The sequence below is a fragment of the Ambystoma mexicanum genome, chromosome 8 (assembly GCF_040938575.1).
Source record: "Ambystoma mexicanum isolate Mex_15411 chromosome 8, UKY_AmexF1_1, whole genome shotgun sequence".
Classification (NCBI taxonomy): Eukaryota; Metazoa; Chordata; class Amphibia; order Caudata; family Ambystomatidae; genus Ambystoma; species Ambystoma mexicanum.
In genome coordinates, this window is record NC_090929.1 from 1503324856 (window position 1) to 1503349819 (window position 24964).

The following is a 24964-nucleotide window of genomic DNA, read 5'->3' on the forward strand; positions in this document are numbered from 1 at the left end:
TTACTGACGGAGCCTGTTTGCATTGGGTCGTATGATTTTGATGACGACGGCCATTCTTTTGGGCGCTTGAGGAGGATACCAGCAAAGACCTTGCCCAGGACATCCAGCAGGGCTATTGGTTGGTAATTTCTGGGGTTCCCTCTATCCCCTTTTTTATAAATGTCGATTACCACTGCTTTTTTCCAGGAAACTGGGATTTTACCTCTCTTCTTAATTCCTTGGAATAGGCTCTGACAAAAAAGCTAGAGTGCCAGGTGGTCACCGCCATCGGTCACCCTTCACTTGACCATTAACCAGACATAGATCTTTAAGGGCTGTTTCTTCCATCCAGGATAAGCATCTAGCAGATTTTTTCTGATTCGGTTTAACCATTCTTCCCCTATCAGTTGAAGTTGGGCGGAGACATTCGATATTTAAATCTCAGCAAATTATAATCCATACACCCGCCAATTCAGCGTGGATCTAATCTATCTACTTCATGATACAATCGACAAAACCGTTGGAACCCTTTGCTGTCGGGTTCCAGTACAAGTTGAAAATTGCTAGGGAACAATACTCTTTCCTATTTTCATCCAAAGGTTTGAATAGTGTTACCTGGATGTATGGATTAGGGTGGATGACGCAAAAGACTTTACCAACCAAACTGTTTTTGACCAATGTCAGGAGACCAGAGCTAGGCCTACCTCTCGTCCCCTTTATTGCCACATTTAAATAGGCTGAATAGCCATCCGTTAAGGGGGATTCTCGGAGCCACGACTCCTGAAGGCAAATAATGTCTAGATTGGCTAGAAGTGTAGACTGATCTTCAAACAGATGGCTAAAGCCTCTTGTATTGCATAATCCAATTTGTAGTACTCCTGGTCTGATCCATTTCAACCTCTAGGCTTTTGTCAGCATTGCCAGGGCACTGGGCAGCCAATACCATGAGAGATGTTTGTCCAGGCTAGTTGTTGAAGATGACGACAAGTTGTTTCTTTCTCGGCTATAATCTTCATCTGAATGATTTACAGTTCTTTTCATGGCTTCAGGCCTCTTTAGAACTACGGGGGAGTATCTCTCTGGTATAGGTGACTCCGTAGAGGCTCTGTTGTTATGAACCTCTTGCTTGAATTGTCCTGTTTTGGTCTTGATTCCTTGCTCAATATAACACTCAGGTGTGGGTTTCGTACTTTCTGTAAGGTCAAAACCCAATGTTCTTAATTCCTTAACTGAGTTCATCATTACGCCAATCGGGGCTGAAGATGTCATATGTAGACACTCGGTCTATTTATTTTTATTTATTTATTTATTGCATTTATTACTCGCCCAAACCCTTGGGTACCACGGCGATGTTACAGACAGCTTGGTTAAAACATTTCTTGGACTTTGCCAATCGGGCGCAGTGCATGTGAATACAAAATAATCAAACACGAAAACATTAAAAGCAGGGTTTCAGTACAATGATATTTCCTGAAGCATGGAGGGGGATTTTTTAGTCTTGGTTGAATAGCCACGTTTTCAGGGATTTCTTGAAACCTGAGAATGTTTGCTCATTTTTGATGGGGAGGGGAAGAGTGTTCCAATATGTGGGTGCGAGGTATTGGAAACTACTGCCTCCTGCCTTGGTTGTCTTGTAGCGGGGGATAGCTAGGAGTAATTGACTGTTAGATCTGAGGGGCCTCTTAGATACTTTTCTGGTGATGGCGTGGTTGAGGTAGATGGGGACACATGAGTGGATGCATTTGAATGTGACGCACAGAGCTTTGAATGTGACCCTGGCTTTGATGGGGAGCCAGTGATGGTTTCTTCTAATATTTGAGATATGATCTGACTTCCTTATTCCAAGGGCCGCCCGAAGGGCTTTATTTTGGATAAGCTGTAGTTTGTTTAGATTGGCTTTTGAGGTACCCAGGTAGAGTACGTTGCAGTAGTCGAGCCTGGATAAGATTAAAGCTCTTGCCAGCGTGATACAATTGGTGGGTGTCAAGAATTGGCGACTGAGAGCAATAAGTTTTGCGGTGTAGGATGTAGAGGAAGAGAGGGCGTTGATGTGCTTGGTCATGGTGAGGTTGGCATCAAGGTAGACACCGGTCGTTTAGCAATTCATTTGGGAAAGCTCCGATTGTCATATCTTTGGAGTCGATTACTCGTAATTGATGCATGTGGTGAAGTAGAGTCATAATGTTCGCACGGTTTAAGATCAGGACATCTTTCTCTTTGAGGGCCTGTTCCAATATAACCTTTCTGTCTTCCAGTGTAAAATGTTGTTTTTGCCACTTCATCTGATTTTTAGATGATTAAAGAATCCGGGTTTCTGATCATTTCGGCTTAGAATGAGCCTTAGGAGCCAAAAGATCTCGATCCTTACGTGAGTGTACTATTAATGAGTCCATTATGGATTCACGCTTTACTAGAATTGTTTGTTTTGTCATTATTCTTCTCCTTTTATCTTCCAGGGTTTCAAACAGAAAGCTAATCTGTTTGCCGTGTTTTGAACTTGGTACGGAGTTGGCAGACTCTTGGGGATCGGAGTCGGGTTTGAGCCATGTCCATGTTCCAACACCTGGTCATCCGACTCATAATCCTCATAAGTTGAAAGTTGCTACAGGGCTTGATCATCTCCCTCCAAATCACTATCAGCTTCTCTCTGAGATTTGAAGCCGTTCAAATTTGGTCATGTTGCACACTGTGGATCTGCCGTTTGTACAAGGAACACTTGGTCTTCGATATTCCAGGTGGAGTTTGAGGCAGGGATCGTGCAGACCGTTCTTAAATTTCTTATAAAATTCCGTGCTGAGCCTCCTTTCGTTTGTTTCAAAATTGGAGTGTTTGCTGATTAGCAGTATCATTGCCAAAAATTGAAAAATGGGGAGTGTCTTGCGTTGATTCTTTTAATTGAGGTTCTTGGCTTTCCTTCTCTTTATCATGCTTTGTCCTGGTTGGGCAAGCAGGATATGTTCCTGAGGTGGTTGGATTGGAGTGTCTGTTATTCTCAAGTTCAGAACTTTCTAAGTTGTGTTCTGGCTCCGGCTTGTGTTTTGGGAGTAGATTCTATTAACACACAGTCCCCCCATCTCAGTGGGGTGATCAGTGGACTTACTTGGCTTGGACCACTCAGGAGCAGGGTAAGGTTCAGAATGAGCCATACAGTGCGTTCTGCATCCAGCGTTGGTAGACTCACATTTGTAACTTCTGCATCCATTTGGATTCATTAAGTTGACTGTTGCTTTGAAACTTTCCAGGAATGCCCTTTTATCTCCTCTCGCTTCTTCAATTAAATCGATAAGCATCGTGAAGATTATTCCTTCCGTCTCCTTTTTCTCTCTTGTCGCTTCAATGTGGGACTCGATTGATCCAAGTTTCGAATGCATTAGCGCCAGGTGAGCTGCTTGGACTTTTTAGGTGTCCTTGAGATTTTCGTATAGCTTAAAGTTTGGAGGTAATGAAATGGAGACCATTGATCCTATTGCTGTTCGCAGTTGGGCTATTTGATCCTCCTTAAGGCCCATATCAGGCCTTTTTCCACAAAGTTACGCCCCCATTTAGTAGATGGTCTCCTCCCTCTTCCTTTTTTTGGAGGCTGAGATAGTTCTTCCTCGGTATCTGCGCTGGAGTCTTCACTTGTGCTTGCAGAAATGGCTCTTGTCCTTTTGTTTTTGTTTTCCAGGATTTGAGTCACTCGATTTCTAGCTGGAAGTATCGGATTTGAGTAATGGGTAGTCTTGAGACGGGGCCGGGCAGAAGAGATGGTCAGCGGTGATATTCTGGAGGAGCTCCGGAGGAAGGCAGTCCATGCGGTAAAGGGTGATCACTGGGTGAAACCCAGTTCTAGGAAAGGGAACCAGGAGAAGTCGGCAGTCCAATAGCAGGCCAGGATCCGGTACACAGGGAAGCAACAGAAGAAGGTGTCCAAATCCAGTGATTTCTATCTGTGGGGTAGTTGCAATTAGAGAGTCATTTGCAGATTTTAGCATTTTCTGCGAACAAAGAGGGCCAGGATCAGTGTCAAGACCCACTTCATGAAAAGATCACTTACCCTCTCTATGTGGTGCGCTCAAGGTCAAGTGGGCAGTCAAATTGGTCACATCTTTGGTCAATGTCTACCGGCACTTTAGTTTGAACCAATTTTCTGCATTGCAACGACTGGCAGGACAACCAGAATACATAGGTTGACAATTAAACTGCAGATTCTGTTAACAGCAGTCTGTCTTAGAATCCCTTAAACATTTGGTTTTGGATTGTTCTTTTTTCATGAAAATTAGAACTTCGATTTCAAAAATGCAGTACGCAAGGTCTCTTCTGTTCAGCTGACTTCTTTTGTGCCTGTTTAATGTGGGGTGAAAATGTTTCTAGAACGCTGGCTCTATGCAGAATCCTTATCGAAATATCGACTCATTTGTCTGATGATGGTAACTGAGGGACATTACTTGACTTGTCTTGGGCCTGTTCAATGTGAGGGTAAATAATGTTTTAACTAGGTTTGCAATTCTTAATACCTGTTTGGTGATTGCAACTAATTTTAATTATTTGTATTGTATTGATTTTTTGGGGGGGGGGTTCTTTTTTCCTTCATTTCTTCATTTATTGTCATTGTGAAAGGTTTACTTTTTTTAAACCATAACACAATCAATAAAATAGAAAATAAATAAAATCCCCAGATAGGCCTTCTCAAATTCTTGTATTTGCGTGAGTAGAGGCTGTATCGCCACCTCTTCCTTCTAAGGAATTAGCCGGAGGTATGACAAGACAGGGAGAGGCCCTTTAAATTTGTGGCGAGCACATTCAATGCTAAAATCTGATCGTCCAGAATGATACAAGTAGTTGTTGGGTAGGTGTCTTGGAAAGACTCTCAGAAGTCATCTTGTTAAGAAAAAAGTCACTTGTTGAAGGATGGCTCATGGATGTGCAGATTCTTTAAAAATATGAAAAAAGTAATTTTTTTAGACAGAATAATGAGGCGATGTATGAGGAATATTGGGGAGCTTTTAATGAACTCTATGGGTGATAATAGATTGGAGTGTTGGGTGTGAAATGTAAAAATATTGTATGGGGGGGGGAGTGTCTAGGGTGAGGGTGTATATCTGTTCTGTCTTTCCTCCTGTTATATTTTTGTCTTATGTTTAGTGTGGTGTTGTGTCATGCTTATGGTTACACTCTGGTTGTTGGGTGATTTGTTTGGGTATGTTGGATATACTATTTGACTTTGTTATAAAATACTAGATACTCCTATGTCCCGTCCCCTTTCCTCCATACTTATGGGACATTCCTCCGTCCTATGGGACGGGACCGGAGCACTTTGTAAAAAGCATCACATTTTTCAAAAATGTGTCCTTCCTCTCTTTTTATGCAGGGTACCGCACGCGGCCGTAACCGCGCCATTCTTAGCTCCGCCTAGCGCATCGCCCATCAGTCCTTTTCTCTGCTCGCTCTGGACTGGACGCACTTGCATCTTCGGGATTTTTTTTCCTTCCAGTTCCTCCTCGCTTGCTCTGGCTTAGCGGTCGCGTGGTAGTCCGTCTATGCCGTTTCAGCTAGACTTTCCAAATTGTTCTTACTGTCAGCGACGCTTCGCTAGGGCGGATCCCCATCCTCTTTGTTTAAAGTGTTTGGGTCCGGACCACCGGTAGGACTCGTGCTTTTATTGCGACTCCCTTTCGGTCCAGGCGCTTCAACGTCGTTTGGAGCGGTGGGAGGAGGTGTTTCAACGTACTCCCCTGGCGCATTTTCAAACTTTTATCGACGAGAAAAGGAAACGCCCGGTGAGTTCTTTAGTTAGTGAGTTAGTTTTTAGGGCACCCCGGCCGGGGGACTCCTTCCCAGAGTCTTCCTGGTCCGGGAGGAGAATCAAGAGCTCTATTACCGGGGCTAGCCCAGATGTGCCTTCCAGGCCTAAGAATTGTACCGGAGATTTCTCAGAGGTTTTCCGTAAGGGGCCTATTGACACCAGATTACATTCCAAGGCCCCTCCTGTGGGGGCTATTTGTGGGCCCAGTTCTACTGAGGCATCGGGTACCGGTGCTTGCTTCGAGAGCTCCTTGGCTGGAGCTTCCCGTGAAATCACTGGGGTACGCCCTGAGACCTCAGTTGAGGTTGTTGACACCGAACTGAAGTTCTAGGCCCCTCGTGAGGAGGCTTTTACCGGACTCTGGTCTGGGGCCCGTCATTTAGAGACTAAGGTGACCAACAGTTCTGAGAGGCCTGTTAAGGTCTTGTTGGTGGTGTGTGTTACTCATCGTTCCCGCTCTTGCGGAGACCCCAGATCTGTTGAGGGGGCACGGAGTGAGTTTTCGGACCGTAATCCCTCCGTTACCGGCAGTGCTGAGGTCCTTCCTTTGAAGGCTAGTTTGGCTGTTACTATGTCACAGAAACATTCTAGGCCACAGTGTACCGGCTCGACCGAGGTTCCTTGTGTTAAGGCTAAAATGAAGAACCCTGACCCACCTGTGGGGACCCCTGCTCCACTTCCACACGTGTCGCAGTTCTCCGGTGCCGACGAAATGGCGGCCGTTCCCACCAAGACCACGGCAGCCATTTTGGATACATCCCTTACAACTACCAGGGTCTTGGCACAGGAACTGCTGAAGACTGTGGCACATCACATTGACACCTCGTCCCGGGGCCTTATGCTTGGTGTCGATACCTCTCATCAGGCTTGGCTGCACGCCATCAAGTTCTCAAAGGAGGTGCAGGATAAGGTTTTGGACCTGCCTTTCAATGGCAAGTAGATCTTTCATTCTAGAACAGACGTGGAGCTGACCAAAACTAAGGCCAGCACTCAGACCACCAAGTCCTTGTCTGTCCTGGTGAAACCCCCTTTCAGGACTGGTAGGCAGAAACCTGTGCAGTTCCCTCTGGGACCACTGCAAAAGATTTAAGACTACAGGTGTTTGGCAGTAAACCCACTTGGTAGCAGTCTGTACCACACAGATTCACTTGGTAGCTGTGGCGGAGCAGTCAGACTTCCCTCAAGAAGAGTTAGGCAGTATACAGAGTATTCACAATAGGTCAAAATAACACAGTAGAACAAGTAAACACTGACCAGAGCTTGGTGTAAAAGAGATATAAGTATTTATTTAAAACCACATCTAGTAAAACACACAGGCACTAATGTTAAGCAGTTCAAAAACACGGTCACTAAAAGATATACACTCCCTTAAAAGAATATTAGACAAGTCTTAAGTAAAGCCCCACTTATTTTCAGACAGCGGTGAGCGCTTAACGCAGATGGCACTCTAATAATTTGTTTTTAAAAAAGGGAGGGAAAAGCAGAATATAATTTGAAACAGATCCCAACACTTTCACAAGAACACAACAAGAGAGGGAGGCAAAGTAAAACCGAGGCCGGATCCACTTTAAGAGGATCAGAACGAAATGTGTCCAAGGTCACACGGTTGAAGTGCACAAAAGTCTTGAAACGGTTCAGAAAGTGTTGGACCAAATGAAAGGGACCAGTTAGATGGTCAAGGCTGCCAGCCCAGTCCAGAAGGTTAAGGGATTATTATTACATTGTAGCAACTTTAGAAAGGGAGGCCTGGCAGACACGGTACCTTAAAGTGGTGAGAATACTCCAGCGGGGGCAGTTGTTCCTGGCAGCGGATGCAAGTCGGTGCTTCGTCCGTGGGAAGAGAGGATCTCGTCGGGGAGTAATACAGGAGTCCGTTGCACTGCCAGGGAAGAAACCAGCTGCAGAGTTCTCAGGTAAAAGGAGCGGTCCTTTTATTTGCGGTCCAGTGGTAAGTGGATATCCGGTTGCCGAGGTGCTTGGCACGGGCAATTCGACCACAAGACGTGTTGGGATGCGAAGAAAAGAAGGTAAACTGGTTGTGCCCACCAGTCAGGGGAAGAAGCCTCTCCAGCCGGGAGATCTTGTCTGTCGTCGGGAAGTGGTGAGTCGGTTCCGCAGGGCTCCACCGGTGGTGTCGTCGTGGTAGGTCGGCTCAGCTTCTCCCTCGTCGGATTCTTAGGTCGTGTGGCGACTTCTGAAGTTCCAGTCCCCAAAGCCCTGCTTTTATGCAGCACACCCCCATTCACTCAGCCTAGCTGTCAATCAAACATGCTAAGTGGTGAGCCTGGGCCAATCACACAAGAGTGCGACTTGAGTTACCAAGGTAACTTAGTCCAGGGTGCCTAAACCCCCTCCCACACTACCTGTGGTACCCAGACAGAGTGGCACGACTTTTGGAGGCTTCTGTGGAGAAGCCCGCCAAAAAAGTGGAACAAAGGGCTCGACTTGGGTTGGAGTCACAGAAGAGAACACAAACGCAATTTTAGAATCGAGTCCTGGCAAAAAATACCAACCGGCGAATTAATATTAAATAAATAAACCGGCGGTATGTTCGAGGCTATGAGAATTAAATAATTAAAGTTGGTAGCCTCGAACAATGGGAAAATCCCATAGGGATATATTCGCGGTCGAATATAAAAAGTAGTATCCACTGCCACCAGTCAAAACTCGATCAGGGGGGACGGAGACGTGCCCCCTCGACTAACAGACCCCGGGGCAATCGAATTGCCCCGACCAGTACGTCCACAATATGATGGTCTGTACTGGTTTCTGTTAATAATTTGGGACTTTACATGCCCTGGGAGACAGTAGTCAGTCCCAGGGTATGGAGTCTATGGTGGGGTGTCACTATGACACCCCTGTGTCACTGCACGGAGGGTGCTGTGTAACACACATAGTAAAAACACATGAGACCCTATGGAGTAAAGGAACCCATTGCCCATAAAACACATAAACAGTCAAAGGAACACCATAAATCATGTCCAAGAGTGGGAGAAAGAGTCTCACTCTTGGCAAGAGAAAAAACACAAACTCCAGAAATCCAGCAAAGCTGCTGGGGGACTCACTAGGTTAGGCAATTTTGCCTAAAGAGAGAATTCTCCCTAACAAGGACACAGAGATCATTGTCAAACCCTCGGCCTTCCTCTGGTTTCAGGGGTTTTTTAGATCGGAAATCCCGCAGGGTTGACACCCCTTTTGGGAAATTCCCGCCGAAGGCAGCAACAGAGTCGTTTTTCCTCCCGCTTCTCAGCCTCATCCTCAGGTTCAGGTGTTGCTGCCACCGGCACACCAGCAAAATGAGGGTTTTCAGCGCTCGCACGAGACCCTGTTGGAGGACGCATTGCGTCTAATTGGGAGGCGGGGCAGACAATCACCGAAGACCGGTGGGTCTTGTCAGTCGCTCGGGCGGGCTTCTGCTTACCCCTTCCCCCTACCACACCCATCAATCCTCCCTTCCAGCAGTCGGAGTCGCCCTCCCTCAGAGCCGAGATTCAGAAGTTACTGGATCTCAAGGCGCTGGAACCGTTCCTCTAGGGGAGCAAGGGGAGGGTTTCTATTCCTGGCTGTTTACGGTGCCCAAACCCAACCACGCTGGCCTGCGCACCATCCTAGACCTTTCCCAGTTCAATCTCTCTCTATCCCAAGAGAAATTCAAGATTATCACGCCCTGTCAAATCAAGTCCTCTTTACAGAAGGGCGATTGGCTCAGCGTGGTGGACCTCCAGGATGCGTATATGCATATCCTGGTTTGGAATCCGCATCAGAGATAACTACGGTTTTCCGTGGGGGAGGAGCACTTCCAGTTCCGAGTGCTCCCTTTTGGCCTCAGCTCGGCACTGCGTGTCTTTACGAAGATGTCGGTTATCGCAGCTTATCTTCGGCTACATGGTATCCATGTGTATCAGTATTTGGACGATTGGCTGCTGTGCAGTCCTTGTCCGCTGAAAGTCTCGAGCAATCTTCAGTCTCTCCTCCAGCTCCTGTTTCACCTTGGGCTGTCGGTGAACTGGCAGAAATCTTCCATGATGCTTTCTCAGGACCTGACTTTGCTGGGTTTTCGTTGGAACACGATCGACTGCAGAGTTTACCTGACCGGGGACAGAATGGCGGATCTTTTGGCTACGTGTCAGATGTTTGCGCAGTCGGAGAGCATGTCGGCCTGGTGGTTCCAGAGGCTTCTGGGCCTCATGGACTCCTGCGTATTGGCTCTTCCCCTTGCTTGGCTCGAGATGAGGCGGACGCAGATGGCTATTTGGAGTTCTTGGCGTCAGGCTGTGGATCCGGACTCCAAGATAATATCGGTTCCGGCTTCCATGAGAGTGGACCTGGTGTGTTGGTCGTCTCTCAGCAACCTGTCTGTGGGTGCGGGTTTCCAAGACCCCGCTCCGATGGTGACGATCACGACGGATTCCTCCCTTCTGGGGTGGGGTGCGACTTTGGATCTTCTTCAGGTCTTCTTCAGGTCTCCGACCTCTGGTCACCCCAAGACAAGTTTGTTCATATAAGTCTGGAGCTTCTAGCGATCTACCTGGCACTCCAGGCGTTCAGGCCAGTCATTGCCAACAAAGTGGTTCGCAACATCTGCAAATAAGAAACTGCCTCTGTATGCCTCCAGAAATGGTCTGGGAGCCTCCTCTCTGGGAGTTGCTCTCGAGATTCCATGGCACAACATGAGGGCCTACGCTTTTCCGCCTCTGCCTCTGATTCATCGGACGATTTGCAAGCTGAAGAACACAGTGAACTGTTCTCTTCTGCTCATAGCGCTGTTGTAGCCGGCCAAGTTCTGGTTTTCAGACCTTCAACATCTGTCAGTGTGTGCACTGATCAGGCTTCCGCTAGTTCCCAATCTGCTTCACCAGAGAGATCGGCAGCTGTGGCACCCATCCCCACAATCGTTCAGCTTGGCGGCATGGTGCCTGACTTCAGATCTTTAGAACATCTCAACCTGTCTGCTGACAACATGCGTATTATTCAGGCAGCCAGGAAGCCTTCGACGAGGTCTCAGTATAAGAGTAAGTGCCTTTGGTTCTGTCACTGGTGCTTAGCCAAAAAGTTGGACCCCAGGGAGCCTACGATTGACGCAGTGCTGTCCTTCATCTCTCATCTAGCAGAGTTGGGAATTCATGTTCTGTCAGGCAGGACTTATCTTTCGGGTGTGGCCGCCTACCTATCCACGGACCAGTCCTCTTTCTCACTGTCAAATCCAGTGATTAAACGGCACTTTGCGGGTCTAATGCGTCTTTTCACTCCTCTACGCAAACCAAATCCGATGTGGGATCTGAACGTGGTTCTTACGGCCTTGTGCCATAAGCCTTTCGAACCAATGGCTACGGAAGATCTTAAGCACCTTTCATGGAAGGTGGCTTTCTTGGTGGCCGTTACCTCGGCAAGGCGTGTGAGTGAGCTCCAAGCTTTGTCGGTGGAGCATCCCTTCTTGGTTTTCCACAAGGATAAGGTTGTCCTTCTTTCTTACCAAAGAGGTTTCTGATTTCCATCTAAATCAGTCAATCTTGCTGCCTGTCTTCTTTCCAAACCCGGCTTCGGAAGCTGAGAGGGTTTTGCATTGGCTAGATGTTAGAAGAGCTCTTAAGTTCTATCTGGACAGAACTTCTGAACTTAGGAGTTCTTCTCAACTTTTGGTGACCTTTGGTAACCCGCAAGGCAAGCAAGGCCTCCAAAGCGACTATCTCCAGATGGATTGCTGCCTGTATTACAGTCTTGCACTATTCACGGTCTACAGCCTCCTAAAGGGATTCATGCACATCTGGTACGGGGCAAGGCAGCTGCTGTTGCCTTTCAAAAGTATGTCCCCTGGGAGACCATTGTGAAAGCGGCTACTTGGGCCTCTCCATCGGCTTTTTGTAAACATTACTGCTTGGATTTGAGCTCCAGATCCGATGCTCAGTTTGGCCAGGCTGTGCTGAAAAACCTTTTTCAGTAAGGGGGTTTTCCTCCACCCGTAGTTCCTGTGAGGAGTGCTTGGGAATCTCCCATAAGTATGGATGAAAGGGAAAGGGGACGGGACGTAGGAGTACAACCAGGTTACTCACCGTAGTGACCACCTTACTCCTAGTCCATAGTCCCCTTTCCTCCATATGCCCGCCCGCCGTCCCCACTAATAAGGTTCCTCTATTATTGCTTAAAGGTCTCTGACCTGGCGATAGAAAAGGACTGATGGCCGATGCGCTGGGTGGAGCTAAGAAGGGCGGGGCTACGGCCATGTGCGGTACCCCGCGTAAAAAGAGGAAGGAATTTTTGAAAGGTTTTATGCTTTTTACAAAGTGCTCCGGTCCTGCGACTATGGACTAGGAGTAAGGTGGTCACTACGGTCAGTAACCTGGTTAATTGATGATATTCTAAAGCCTGTGTATTGGTTTGTGTAATGTTTTGATAATTTGTTGAAAAACCAGTAATTAAGAGTTTAAAAAAGAACTAATCTTGTTAGGCACCTATTGTACCATCACTCAACAGGATATCCTCATTTGCATCCTCAATATTCATGACATCAACAATTTCTACTTGACTGTAAAGTTGGGGTTCCTTTTGTGGAAGTAGGTTATTTTCGACTGAGCAGTTTCTGAGACACTTCTTGACTTGACACCCACATCCAACTGAGACAGTGTTTGTGGCCTCGTTTCTATGCAACGTGTACTGCTGAACACCCTTTCATATTTAATGTATGCTAATCAATTATTTGGTAATGAACCAATGAGCAGAGAAAAACAAATGCCACTTTGAGTGACGAGTCAAGTGCCAGTGAGCAGAAAAGAAAGGAAGAAAGTCAATATCTTTCCCAAGTAATATCAACATCTACTCAGTCAAGAGGCAGTACCTATTTAAGCCCCTATTGGCCTGAGACCTTCAGAACAACAGACAGCAACCAGGGAATAAGCTTTATTGCAGACAGAATTCTCTGCTCCCAACCATGCCCCAACTGCACTCCGCGAGCGCTACATGCTCAGAAAGCAGCTTTGAATGCTGGTTGCTGTGTCCTGTTCACAGAGCCCGGCAAGTAAACAGGTGAGCCTCCACTTGGTTCCTGCTGCCAACTGCACTCTCTATGCACTCTGCCATTATTCATCTGACGTTTTCGTTGAGAGAGTAAGATAGGAGTATGAAGTACATATATTTTTTTTAACTGGTTTTCTTAAAGTTGGCTATAATACATAGTTACATCCATCTGCCATCCTGCATGCTTTATTTTTAACTACTACATCTTCCCTCTTTGTGAGCATAATGGATAGGCTATCACAAGTCTGCCGTTTTTGTACTACTGGGATATATGGATATTGGCAAACCTATCTTGAATTTAAGCCCCCGACATTTTCTATTAGATTTTCACCTCTAAGTACTTTACATTTTAGGTTTCAGTTTTCAATTTGACTTTGTTTCTGGCATTGCAAGGCAACCACTTGGTGCTATATCCATATCCTTTATGAACATATGAACATCGCTGTTTAATGTTTAACAGAAGTTGAGTATCTCCCAAATCTTTTGTTGGGTGGCTATCCTCATTTATTTCTCACTCCCTAAGAAATGTAAATGATAGTGCTCCAGTATAGTTGCATGCTCTAACTCTGCAGAGAATCCCCAGCTGGTTAAGAAAAGGTTGAGTACTAGTCACACGATTTAGCCAGCAAGCATATTTTCACCATGCTTACAATTGATATAGCCTCTGCACCAACTGAAGATGTTGGTGATGCTCTACTGATGCCTAACGTGAAAAGAGATTGATGGCTGCCTCATATTAACATCTTGTTTTATTTTGAGCTTCACGCCATATTTCTCATACTTCTAAAGGCTGTAATATTAGCTATTGTTATATGATAGGTTATTTATAACGCGCTCAATACCCAGAGGTTTCTAAGCGCGGACACAGGGATCGAACCTGTGTTGCTCCGTGTGGTCTTGCTTCCAAGGCGAGCATTTTGCCGCTGAGCTATCCTCCCGAGACATTGTTGCCATTTTTAACAGTGTTCTTGTTGACCATGGGAGGATAAACGGTTGAGTCACTGTCACTCCTGCTGGTATCCAACTTTCCAAGTGCAGGCTTGCCCCGTGTCAGAGATGAGCACTTCACCACATCATCTATTCACCCAGACGTAGCTGTGCATTATTTGAATTCAAATCGGCACTAGAAAAACTGCAATAGGCCAGTGTCCAATATCTTACTTGGGGTTCTGAAGTTTATTTAAAGAAAATGTATGCCAAAAATGCTTCCGACCCGCTTGATGGTGTGGAACATTTTCACAGTTTATGAATCCAGAGAAGATGTCCTTGTTGGAGAACAAAAGTTACAGGTAAACAATAGTTCCTCAACTTCGATCAATGAAATTGATTATCTTTCTGCTACAAAGAGGTAGTATTACAATATTTATCAGTAGTATTTTGCATTGTCACACTAAGACATTAGTTTTGTGCATTGAAACCAAAATCTTTTTTTTGTGGGATAGGGATACATTTTGATGCCTTAAATAGACCATATTCAACAGAAACCGTGTGAAAATCCTTTATTCTGGAATATGTACTGTTCTCTGGAATTATTTGCTTTCTTTTTATTCGACAGGTAAATCCCACTTGGCTATTGTGCAGAGGGTGAACAATGAGGGTGAAGGGGACCCATTTTATGAAGTTCTGGGAATTGTCACTCTAGAAGATGTGATAGAAGAAATCATCAAATCAGAGATTCTGGATGAAACAGATTTATATAGTGAGTAGCATTGCATTACTTTGCATTGAACGGTATAGGTAACACTGTTATATGTTGAGATGTTATTATATGTACAGTCAATTCAATTTTTTATAACCTATCAAATGTGTTGTGCTTTTTTGAGGAAGAGACCTTTCAAATCGTAAAGAGAAACAAAATACATAAACAGTTCAAAGATAATTTTCATGGTCTTCCATTGTAGCAGATTACAGCAGTCATTATGTATGTTTTATAATATGTACTGCTATTCATTTGCACATGTTCTGGACAGCTGATTGAAAATTGGTGGAACTCATTGCTGATATTTATACATCTGACAAAAACAATTGAAGATATTTCCTTCCGCAATGGGCATTTTACCCCTTCTCTATCTCTGATTTCTATATAGACCAATAGTCCAGAATTGATCACTGCGAGGAAGGTAGCACGGAATAAAATAAGCAGTGTTGCATAGCAATTTGCTATGCAATTCTGTAGGTTTGCTACTTAAATTGGCACTTATGTAGCATAGCCTGCTATATAAATTACCTGTTCATTGAAATCATAGCGTACTGTGCACTCCTCTCTTGACGGCTGGGCTCTCTCCACCCTCTTTCTGTATTCACTGGAAGTTAGAAGGGGGCTAATGGAGAGAGAGTGCAGCAGTAATCATTTCCTCCAAGCCGAAAAGTGTCAAATGACTGTGTGTGTGCTAGGCAAGACCCCCCCATTTTGTTTTTCCAACTTGTTTTTATTGACAATTTACAGTTAAACAACCAATAGAAACTCAACAAGACCCCTCCCACCCCCCGTCCCCCAGATTCCAGGATTTCACTGCTGTCTTTTCCTCTCCGAGGTGAATGTCCATAAGGCAACCATTGGGCTACAGTTTATGGAACCTTTACAAGCTTTACCCCTTAACATCTCTGCCTTTCTCCCTTATCATAGTTCAGACTCCTCCTGGGGAGCAATAATTCCTAGTAGTGTCATCGCCTTAGGGCACCAAGCTCTACACGCCCCTCCTTTAAGTATGCTAGGAGGGAAGCCCAATCGTTTACAAATTGCATGTGTTAGCCCTGGATGGAGTAAGAAAGCCATTCCAAGGTGATCACTGACCAGAGTTTCACTACCCACTCGTGTTCTTGCGGGGGATCCTTCTTTCTCCATCGTCTCGCCAATACCATAGCTGCAGCCATCATCATTATGACATAGAGCTTGCGGTCAGCTTTGGAGGGAATATCCTGCAGAGTCCGGTTCAGGCCTAACATATTGAGCCCCCTATTTCCACCGCCCCTGGATCCGAGGACCTTCTCTATGGCGTGCTGAATGTGACCCCAAAACATGTTTAGTTTCGGACATTCCCACCATATGTGAGCCCATGTACCCATACCCCCACAGTCCCTCCAGCAAGCCTGAGAGGTCCGGGGAAACATATTTTTCAGTTTAAATGGAGTGAGATGCCACTGAAACATTAGCTTTAACCAGGCCTCTCTGATCTGAAGGGACCTAGTCAACTTTGGAATCTGGGCCCACAAGTATTGCCATCCCTTCTCGTCAATAGCGGAACCGGTATCTCTCTCCCGATTCTCGATATATGTTCGGGTGGGCGGTGGTTCCCCTGCCTTAATATACTGGTATATTGCTGCCACCAGGCCCTTGTCCCCTGCATGTGGGTCTAAATATTTTTCAAATGGTGTTAGGGCCCGCGAGCCTGCCTGCTTCATAGTAGGGTGGGATAGCCAGTGCCTCAGCTGGATATACCCGTATCTGTGCCTCCAGGCCGAAATCTAATTTGCATTGTTCAAACTCTTTAACCTTTCACCCCGTATACATATCCCGGACCTTCCGACAACCCCCCAGGAACCAATCATCAAAGGTTGCCGTTTCACAGCCTGGGGTGAATTGTGGGTTTTTGAAAAAGGGGGTGAAGGGAGAGGGCAAGGACGTAAGTTGCACCCGAGAGGATGCCGTATCCCACGCCGCACCTGTATTTCACGTAATTTGACTTATATACATTTGGGAAGACCTGTCCGACTTCGGTTTCTACAACACTCACTCCAAATGTTCCGCTACTACCGCCCTATCCATAGACCTCCATGGTTTATCCCGATCTCCCCTCTGCCAGTCCCTGAGAACTCTTACTTGAGCTGCTAAATAGTAGGCCCGGAAGTCAGGCTCTCCCATGCCGCCCCGCGAGACCGGCGTTCTCAAAGGGGCTGCCGCCACTCTGGGGCGCTTAAAGTTCCAGATTAAGCGGGTAGTAACTTTCTGCAAGGCTTTGAAGAAGGGGCGTGGAACTTCTACAGGGAGGGCCATAAAGTGATATAGGAGTTTTGGTAATGCAATCATTTTAAGGACGTTGATCCTCCCCAGCCATGAGATACATAGAGGACCCCAATCAACCAATTTTCGATTTAAGCTTGTCCAGAAGAGGGGGATAATTTGCCCGGTATAGTTCACCTATGGTCTTGGTGAGCAGGACCCCCAGATACTTGATGTTCGCTTTTGCTCACCTGAAGGTATACGCCCCTTTGACGTATTGTTCAGAAGACGCTTGCAGATTGAGACTAAGAATCTCCGATTTATTAGCATTCACCTTCAGGCCAGCCACACGGCCAAAGCTATCCAATTCCTCGCATGTTGCTGGCAGAGATATCTCAGGGTGTGTCAGTGTAAGAAGCATGTCATCTGCGAAAGCGGCCACTTTATGGACCCGCCCCCCAAATGGAATACCTTTTATGGTCTCGGCCATTCTAATGGCCTCCAGAAATGGCTCAAGATGAAGTGCATAAAGCAGTGGCGAAAGAGGGCAGCCCTGTTTTGTGCCTCTCTCCACTCTCACAGGGATTGATATTTGGCCATTGATAGCTAGCCGGAGGGTTGGGGACCGGTAGCTAGCCCCCACCCGAGCCAAGTATTTTGGGCCGAACCCCATTTTAGCCATAGTAGCGAAAAGGAACCCCCATTCCACTCGATCAAAAGCCTTTTCTGCATCGACCGCTAAGATGAAGGCGGGGATCCCCTTCAGCTGAGATTTCACGAGTAGGTGGGCCTCTCTCCTAACATTATCTGCCGTCTAGTCTGGACGCCATTATGCCTAATTCGTATGTATTTTCGCGTCCACATTTATAAGCGCTATTGGACGATAGGAGCCACACTCCTCTGCATCCTTACCCTTCTTACCTATAAAAATGACCTTTGCTTCGTCCATAGATCCTGGTAGGACCCCTGAGGAGCCAATGTGATTAAATAATTTGGCAAGGTGGGTGACCAGGAATTCCTTATGGCATTTATAAAATTTGGCCACATAGCCGTCTGGACCAGGCGCTTTATTTAGGGAGAGGGACGAGATAGCCTTCCTAACCTCGTCTGTGGTTATATCACCCTCCAATTGCTTCTGCTCCCCCTTTGACAGAGACTTAAGAGTCAGTTTATCTAAATATAGCTTTTATTCATACGGGTCTGAGTTATTTGAGGAGTAAAGAGTTGAATAGTATCAGTGGATTTCCCTTAATATCTCCGGGTTGCCAGTATGCAGGGTGCCTCCCTCCGCCCTAATTCTCAGGATAGTTTTGTCCCCCTCTTCCTTTCTCAGCAGCCTAGCTAGGAGATGATCTGATATATTTGCTTTGATGCAGTACTTTTGACGTAAGCGGAGAAGGTTCCGTTCTGCCGCCCTGGTCTGTAGGAGAGTCAGCTGGCCCCTCATCGTACGGACCACCCGTGCTAGTGCCGGTGTATTTTTCACAGCCATTTGTGCCGTCGCCTCCTTAAGCTTTTTGCTTAGCTGATCTTCCTCTAGCCTTAGTTCCCTTTCCCTTCTCGCCTTTACTGCAATGATTTTGCCTCTTATCGTGGCCTTTAAAGCGTCCCACCAGATTTGTTGAGATGTATCTCCTATAGGGTTATTCCCCTCAAAGTCCTCAAGCTCCTGATCAATTTCTTTGGTCAAGATAGGGTCCTTAAAAAGTTGGGACGGGTAATGCCATTTCCAAAACCCAGGCGCCCCCCGAGGTCTGGTTAGCGTCAGGGCAATAGGGGCGTGGTCCGAAATTGCAATGGGTCCCAGTGTGATCTTGTCAGCGTTCCCCAGTAGTGAGGAGGACACCCATATATAGTCGATGCGCGAATGAGTCTTGTGCGCATGCAAATAAAACATGAATCCTATCTCGGACCCCTGAGTCTCCCTCCAGGCATCCACCAGTGCCAGGTCATGCATTTTCTTCTTCAGGTCTCCGGAGGGTCCCCACTGCGGTCCCCACACTGCCCTGCTTCTATCCTTGACCGGGTCCCAGGCATGATTAAAATCCCCTGATAGAAGGATGCGTCCTTTCGCAAATTTGCCTAGCCGGGTCAGGGCCTTCTGAACAAAGGCATCTTGGCCCATGTTGGGTGCATATATGGTCGCTACCGTGTAATACTCTGCTCCGCCCTCCAACACCACCGCCAGAAACCTTCCCTGATCATCCGTCTGAGTAGCCTTGACCTCCAAATCCAACCCATCCCGCACTGCTAGTACCACTCCCCCCTTTTTGACGTGTTGCGTGGCATGGAATAGTCTAGTGTAACCCCAGAACTTGACCCTATGCCTCGAGTTTGTATGCGAGTTTCTTGTAGAGTGACTGTGTGGTTTTTCTTTCCGGATATACACCTCCACTTTTTTCCTTTTGATTAAGGCCATTTATGTTCAAAGATAATATCTTAAATTAGGCTGACATTAAGAATGAATGCAAAAAAGAACCCCGTAGCCCGGTCTGCCTGATATTCAGTTGACCTAAGCTTCCATGATGACGACTGAGCTGTACCATTCACCTCTAGGGATCTCCGCTCCTTCTTCCCCCCTGGAAATCTGCACCCTCCCCAAAAATCCTCCCCAACCACCCCCCCCTTCAACTTTCCCAAAGTCCCCCTGGGTGGGCTCAGCTGGCAATTTGCCCCCCTCGTTTCACGTGTATGAGAGCCAAACCCTATAAACTGCCCAGGTCTAAACAACGCGGGATTTCCCCATCCCATCCCAAGGAACCCTCCCCATCCCTTCTCTGCAGTAATTATTATGAATGCTTTCCAAACCCTATATCGGCGCCATATCTTCAGTTAGCAAGGGCCCTCCCCGGCCCCGCTACCCCAGCTCTAAGGCTGCTGGGAGACATTGTTCGGTGAATCTTCTGATGACTCATTCTGACTCATTGAGCGGCTCCTTCCCTGGGCGCAGCGGTTTAGTTTCCGCATGGAGTCTTTCCTAGATCTCTTTGATTTGGCTGTAGACCACTCCCAAAGCTTGTGCCTATCTTGGTTGAGGGGGTGTCCCGTAGGGAGTATTGGCGGAAGCTCCCTGATTCCCAGCAGCTCCAGGCCTTGGTCACAAGTCTCAATCTTGTGCTGCCTTCTCTGCCAGAGGAAGGTTAAGCCGAATGGGTGGGTCCACCGATATTTGATTTGTTTCTCTCGCAAGTGTCTCAGGACCGGGCCCATCCGCCTCCTCTTATGCAGGGTCGTCTGCGATAGATCTTGGTAAAGCGCAATCTCAGAGCCATTTTAGGATATGCGGCCTGCCTTTCTCACCATCTCCAGTATCTTTTCTTTTGCTGCATAGCTATGAAATGCCACTAAAACATCCCGAGGCCTGCTTGTGTGCTCCTTCCGCGGCGGTCCCAATCATCTTAAGGACCCGGGCGAGGTCCTGAGACTGAACAGACTCTGGTAACGCCTTGACACGGATATTTATTCTTCTCGAGCGGTTCTCCAGCTCTTCGGCCTGTAGCTCCAGGTTCCGGGTGGCCTGTGCCAGGGTTTCCAGAAGATTCTGTTTTCCTTGCGTCCTCTGTCAACTCTTGGAAGCCCTCTCGTTGGTGTCCACCCTTTCTTCCACCTTGTTAATGTCCCGCTTGATTTTCCCTTATTCCTTCGGCTAGGTCTTCCCTCAATGTGTCCATCTGCTTCCGAGAGGCAGCCGTTATTTTTAGGAATAACTGTAAAGCTGAGGAGGTGAGTGGTCTCTCTTGCTGTTCTTGCGTAGGGTCTGATCCCTGCTCATTCGCCCAATCGTCCACACGGTGATCCCCCACTGGATCAGAGTCCTTGGCCCAGATTTTAGTCAGGGAGCCATCTTGTGTCCTCTTAGCCGTCTTAAGGGCCTGGGGTGAATCTTTCGCTCTGTTCTTAGACATGTTGGATCACGGGTCAGGAGCCTAGGGCAGCCAAACACCCGATCGCTCTTGTAACGTTAAGCAGAGGGGGGGCAGAGCCTCTGAACCGTGAGAAAGAGATAACAGCCTCAGGACAGCTCGATGAGTGCCTCCTCCCCCACCTGCCTCCTCCGAGGTGATAAGGGGGCAACCGTGGCCAGGTGAACACAGTTCCCAAAGTCCTGGCAAGGGCCACGTTAGGTGCCGGGACCCAGGTGAAGTCCGGATCGTTAAGCCCAGGAATCGAATTCAAAACCTCCAAGAAGGTGAGTGTGAGACCTGTCCATATACTCCAGCAAAGATATGGGGGAACAGAGACAGGCTCCCAGCGGTGCTTCTATGGCTCCCGTAGAGGATGGCCCCAAGAGTGAGTGTCCCCGCTCAGCCGATGTCACACGGGTGACCTGTGGGAATTGCCCACCTCCACCAGCCACGGGCGCCGGCTCAAAACAGATCCACTGATGCTGATCAGGCCACACACCCCACGACCTCCGTACGATGGAGATGAACACTGGGGGCTGCACCGGGAGGGGGTGGGGGGTGCCGTGGGCGCCGCACTAAATCAGGCCGAGGCAAGGGCTGGCGGGAGAGCAGCAGCACAGGGCCCCCAAACCTCCTCAGACCGCCCAGCAGGAGATTATCCGTCAAGCCGCTCCCCCCGCAGAGCTCCGGCTGATGACATACGCCGCAGACAAGGCACCGCCGCTAGTGGCATGGGGGGTCCGTCACACAGGGGGGCCAGTACCTGGCAAGGTGTCCGGGGGTGAAGTCCTCCTGAAACCAGTGCCTGCCGGCTATCGTACCTCGGGTGTTTCCCCAGTGCGGCGCGGGCCCGCCGAATCCCTCTGCAGCGAACTCCCTGCCGGTTCCAGGGCAAATGGGGCCCGCCGATCGCCGCCCCACAGGATCAAATTGCCGGGTAGGGCTGGATGCTGCTGGAAACCCGCTTCTGGCGCCGAAAGGTTCCTCGCAGAGCCGGGAGGTCGGGAGCCGCGATGTCTGTTAGTCGGCGGCCATCTTGGAATCCCCGAAAGTCCCCTTTTTTTTAACACCATCTTTATTGGCATTTTAACAAACATACTCTTACATCCCGTCCCCTTTCCTCCATACTGTATGGGCGTCCAGACAGAACCTTTTTCACCAGAAAAACCTTCTTTCCCTTTAAATTTAGAGGGGTGCGGCCCAGGGAGCATGCACTGCCCTGACTCCGCCCTTCGGCGCCACACCTCAGTCCCCTTTTCTGCGCCGACGGGAACGGGCCGAATTCACCAGCGCTCTGGGTTTGGCTTTGGCCATGTAATTCCATGCGTGGATACTTCTTCTCTTTGTCTTTCTTTTTTGTCTTTATATAATTCAGGTACTCAGTCCTCCGGCGTCAAGCTCCTCCCCGGCGCATGTCGACTTCTACAGAGTTCAGCAGCTGTCCATCCTGCAACGGGCTCTTCCCAACTTCAGAGCCTTATGCCTATGTTGCCTTGGCCCAGACCACGGTTGGCAATCATGTTCGGCGTGTGACTCGCTGTCTTCGAAGGTGCTGAAGAGCAGACTAGCCAGGTCGAAGGAGCTCTTCCAGAAGTCTCCTCCAGAGGATCTTAGGAACTTCGTGAAGCATCGTCCAAAGTAGGCCCGATATTTTCCAGCGCACCCCGCAATGCAGACTCCTTCCCAGGGACTCTCTCTCTCGCGCGCGGGAGGGACCGGCCAGGTCCTTCTACCGGCATGTGCACCGAGGCTGATTCGGCTACCGGCCCTCGGGTCCTCGGATCCTCCCAGTCGCAGTGTCGAGGGGCCGGAGGGTTCTTGTACCGGGCTTTCTCCCGAGGGGCTCAGCCCTTTTACCGGTGCAATGGCCGAGGGGCAACACCCTAACACCGGCAATATGTCAGAGGGGCTAAGCCCTAATACCGGCAATAGGTCCGGAGAGGCCCTAAACGTAGATCTACCGACCCCCGGGTCGAGGTAGCACACCTACCGGGCACAGACCCGAGGATCAGGGTAGGCCTAGTGATCCACACGTGACAGTCTTGGACCAGGCCAGACCCAGTGGGCTGGACATCACGACGCAGGCACCTGGCAGGCAGCTGGACAAAATGGCTGCCGCACCAAACAGGAACACCCGTTCAACGCCATTTCACGAATTCGGCGAAGAACGAGTGTCAAGGTGGGACTGGTCGCAACCAGGTACGTGGCCTACAGTCTACCCTTCTTACGCGCAGGGCAACTTTCCCATGCGTCCATACGGACTGGGTACGCAGCGGCTTCAGCAGTCCCCCACTACCCTGTCAGTACCCCCTACCACCTCTCTGGCCAGTGAGGAGGTCCTCTTCGACAAATTCCTCGGCCTTATGAGATCTCCGCAGATGGGGGCCATCATCAAGGACTCAGTCAGGGAAGTCCTCCCCGCCATGCTAACAGCACCACAGACTCCTCCATCAGGCCCCCAGGCCCTGGTGCAGCTGCCTCCTCCAGCTCCACAGCCAACTCTGCAACCTCTGCCGCCTCCTCAGCCTCTGGCTGCGGTCTCTGTACCCCTGCCACTGGTGCCATCTAGTCCTCCTCCACTAGATCCTCCAGACCCGCAGGATATGGACGAGGATGAGGATCCGGACACGCCATCCTCAGCCAGGGCCTTCCACAAACTTCTTGCTCGCCTGGCGGAGTACCTTAGCCTCCCCCAACCCGAGGTAGAACAGCTGGCTGAAGTCCTCACGAGACACCCTGCTGCCAAACATGGGGAATCCACTGCAAACCGATGTAGTCTCCCTGGCCAAGAAGAATTGGCTCAAGCCCCACTCAATCCAGCCGGTCAACCGATGCCTGGACGCCAAGTACAGGCAGATGGAGGAGGGACACACTCTTGCTCCCGACCCATCCTCAGCCACACTCCTCGTTGATCGCAGCGGCATCACTATACTCCAAGCCTCAGTCGTCCTCAGCCTCCTCCTCTGCGGCACTGCTAGGCAATGAGGAGAAGATCTTGGAGGCCTACGGCAAGAAGATCTACTCCAACGACTCCTTGCACCTGCGTGAGGCCAACGCAGATGCCATGCTGGCTGCCGCTAACCAACGGTTATGGCGGGAAATTGCGGACTTCCTCCCGGAACTCCCATCCCAATTCCAATCATGCATTAAGGCAGGGCTAGCCGAGGCCAAGCTGGTGGCGCATTACCTCATGGAATCCACAGTGGCTCATACCGATACCTCAGGCCGTGCCATCTGTATTGCCATGGACATGAGGCGCACAGCCTGGCTCCAGGCTACGAAATTTAACCCGGACATCCAGGAGAACATCCTAGATCTGCCCTTTGAGGGGTGGACCTCTTCCACTCCTCCACGGACGAAGAGCTGGACCAGAACAACAGCCCGCAAACGGCAAAGTCCTTGTCCATTCTTATGAAGGCCACTCCCAAATCTTACACCCAATCTCAGCAGCGCTCAGAGAGGGGTTGTACATATGGAGCATTCCGCGGCTTCCAGGAACGCAGATACAGGCAGCCGGACCGGTCACCGTCTCAGAACCGGCGCAAACAACAAAAGGGGGTGCGGGGGAGTAAGGGCTTCTTCCAGTCCCCCTCCTCAGCCTCCGAGTGAAAAAAGGCATGACACGCCCCTTCGGGTGGAGGGCAGGCTTGCTCTCCATGCACATTTCTGGTGCCAGAATTTCGCTGACTCCTGGATCCTCTCCGTAGTATCCACGGGGTACCACCTACCCATTCCAGCCTCTCCTCCCTCCTCCCCTCTACTCCCACAGGTTCGGACAGCAACTCTTTTGGCGGAGATCTGGTCGCTCGTAGAGAGCCAGGCAGTGGGGGAAGTTCCAGCGTCCCAGCGATGCTTTGGCTTCTACTCCAGGATTTTCGCCATTCAGAAGAACCAGGCAGGCCTGAGAGTTGTGCTGGACCTCTCCACCCTAAACCTCTCCTTACCCCTGCAAAAATTCAAGATGGTTACGGCAGCTTTTATAGCGGAGACACTGGACAAGGGAGATTGGATGTGCTCGCTGGACCTGAAGGATGCGTACTTACACGTCCCAATTTGGCAGCCCCATCGTTCTTTCCTCCTGTTCAGAATTATGGGCTACCACTTCCAATACAAGGTCCTTCCGTTTGGCCTCATCTCGGCCCCCAGGGTCTTCACCAGGCTCATGAACGCAGTAGCAGCCCTCCTTGGAGCACAGGGCCACCACATCTACCCATATCTTGATGACTGGCTCGTCAGGGCTACATCGACGGAGGACGTTCACTGCTCGTCCCAGGCCCTTATGAACACACTGCACGTCCTGAACTTCTCTCTCAACCTCAAGAAGTCACAGCTGCTCCCCACTCA

At 48.8% G+C, this 24964-nt stretch overlaps 1 protein-coding gene across 1 annotated transcript in view; it reads left to right on the forward strand.

Annotated features, from left to right (window-relative positions):
- The window catches only part of CNNM2 (cyclin and CBS domain divalent metal cation transport mediator 2), a 2211754-nt gene that overhangs the window by 789627 nt on the left and 1397163 nt on the right, over positions 1-24964 (forward strand). Inside the window, exon 2 of the mRNA XM_069611693.1 lies at positions 14331-14474. Within this exon, the coding sequence (XP_069467794.1) occupies positions 14331-14474 (144 nt within the window). The remainder of the gene's footprint in view (positions 1-14330; positions 14475-24964) is intronic.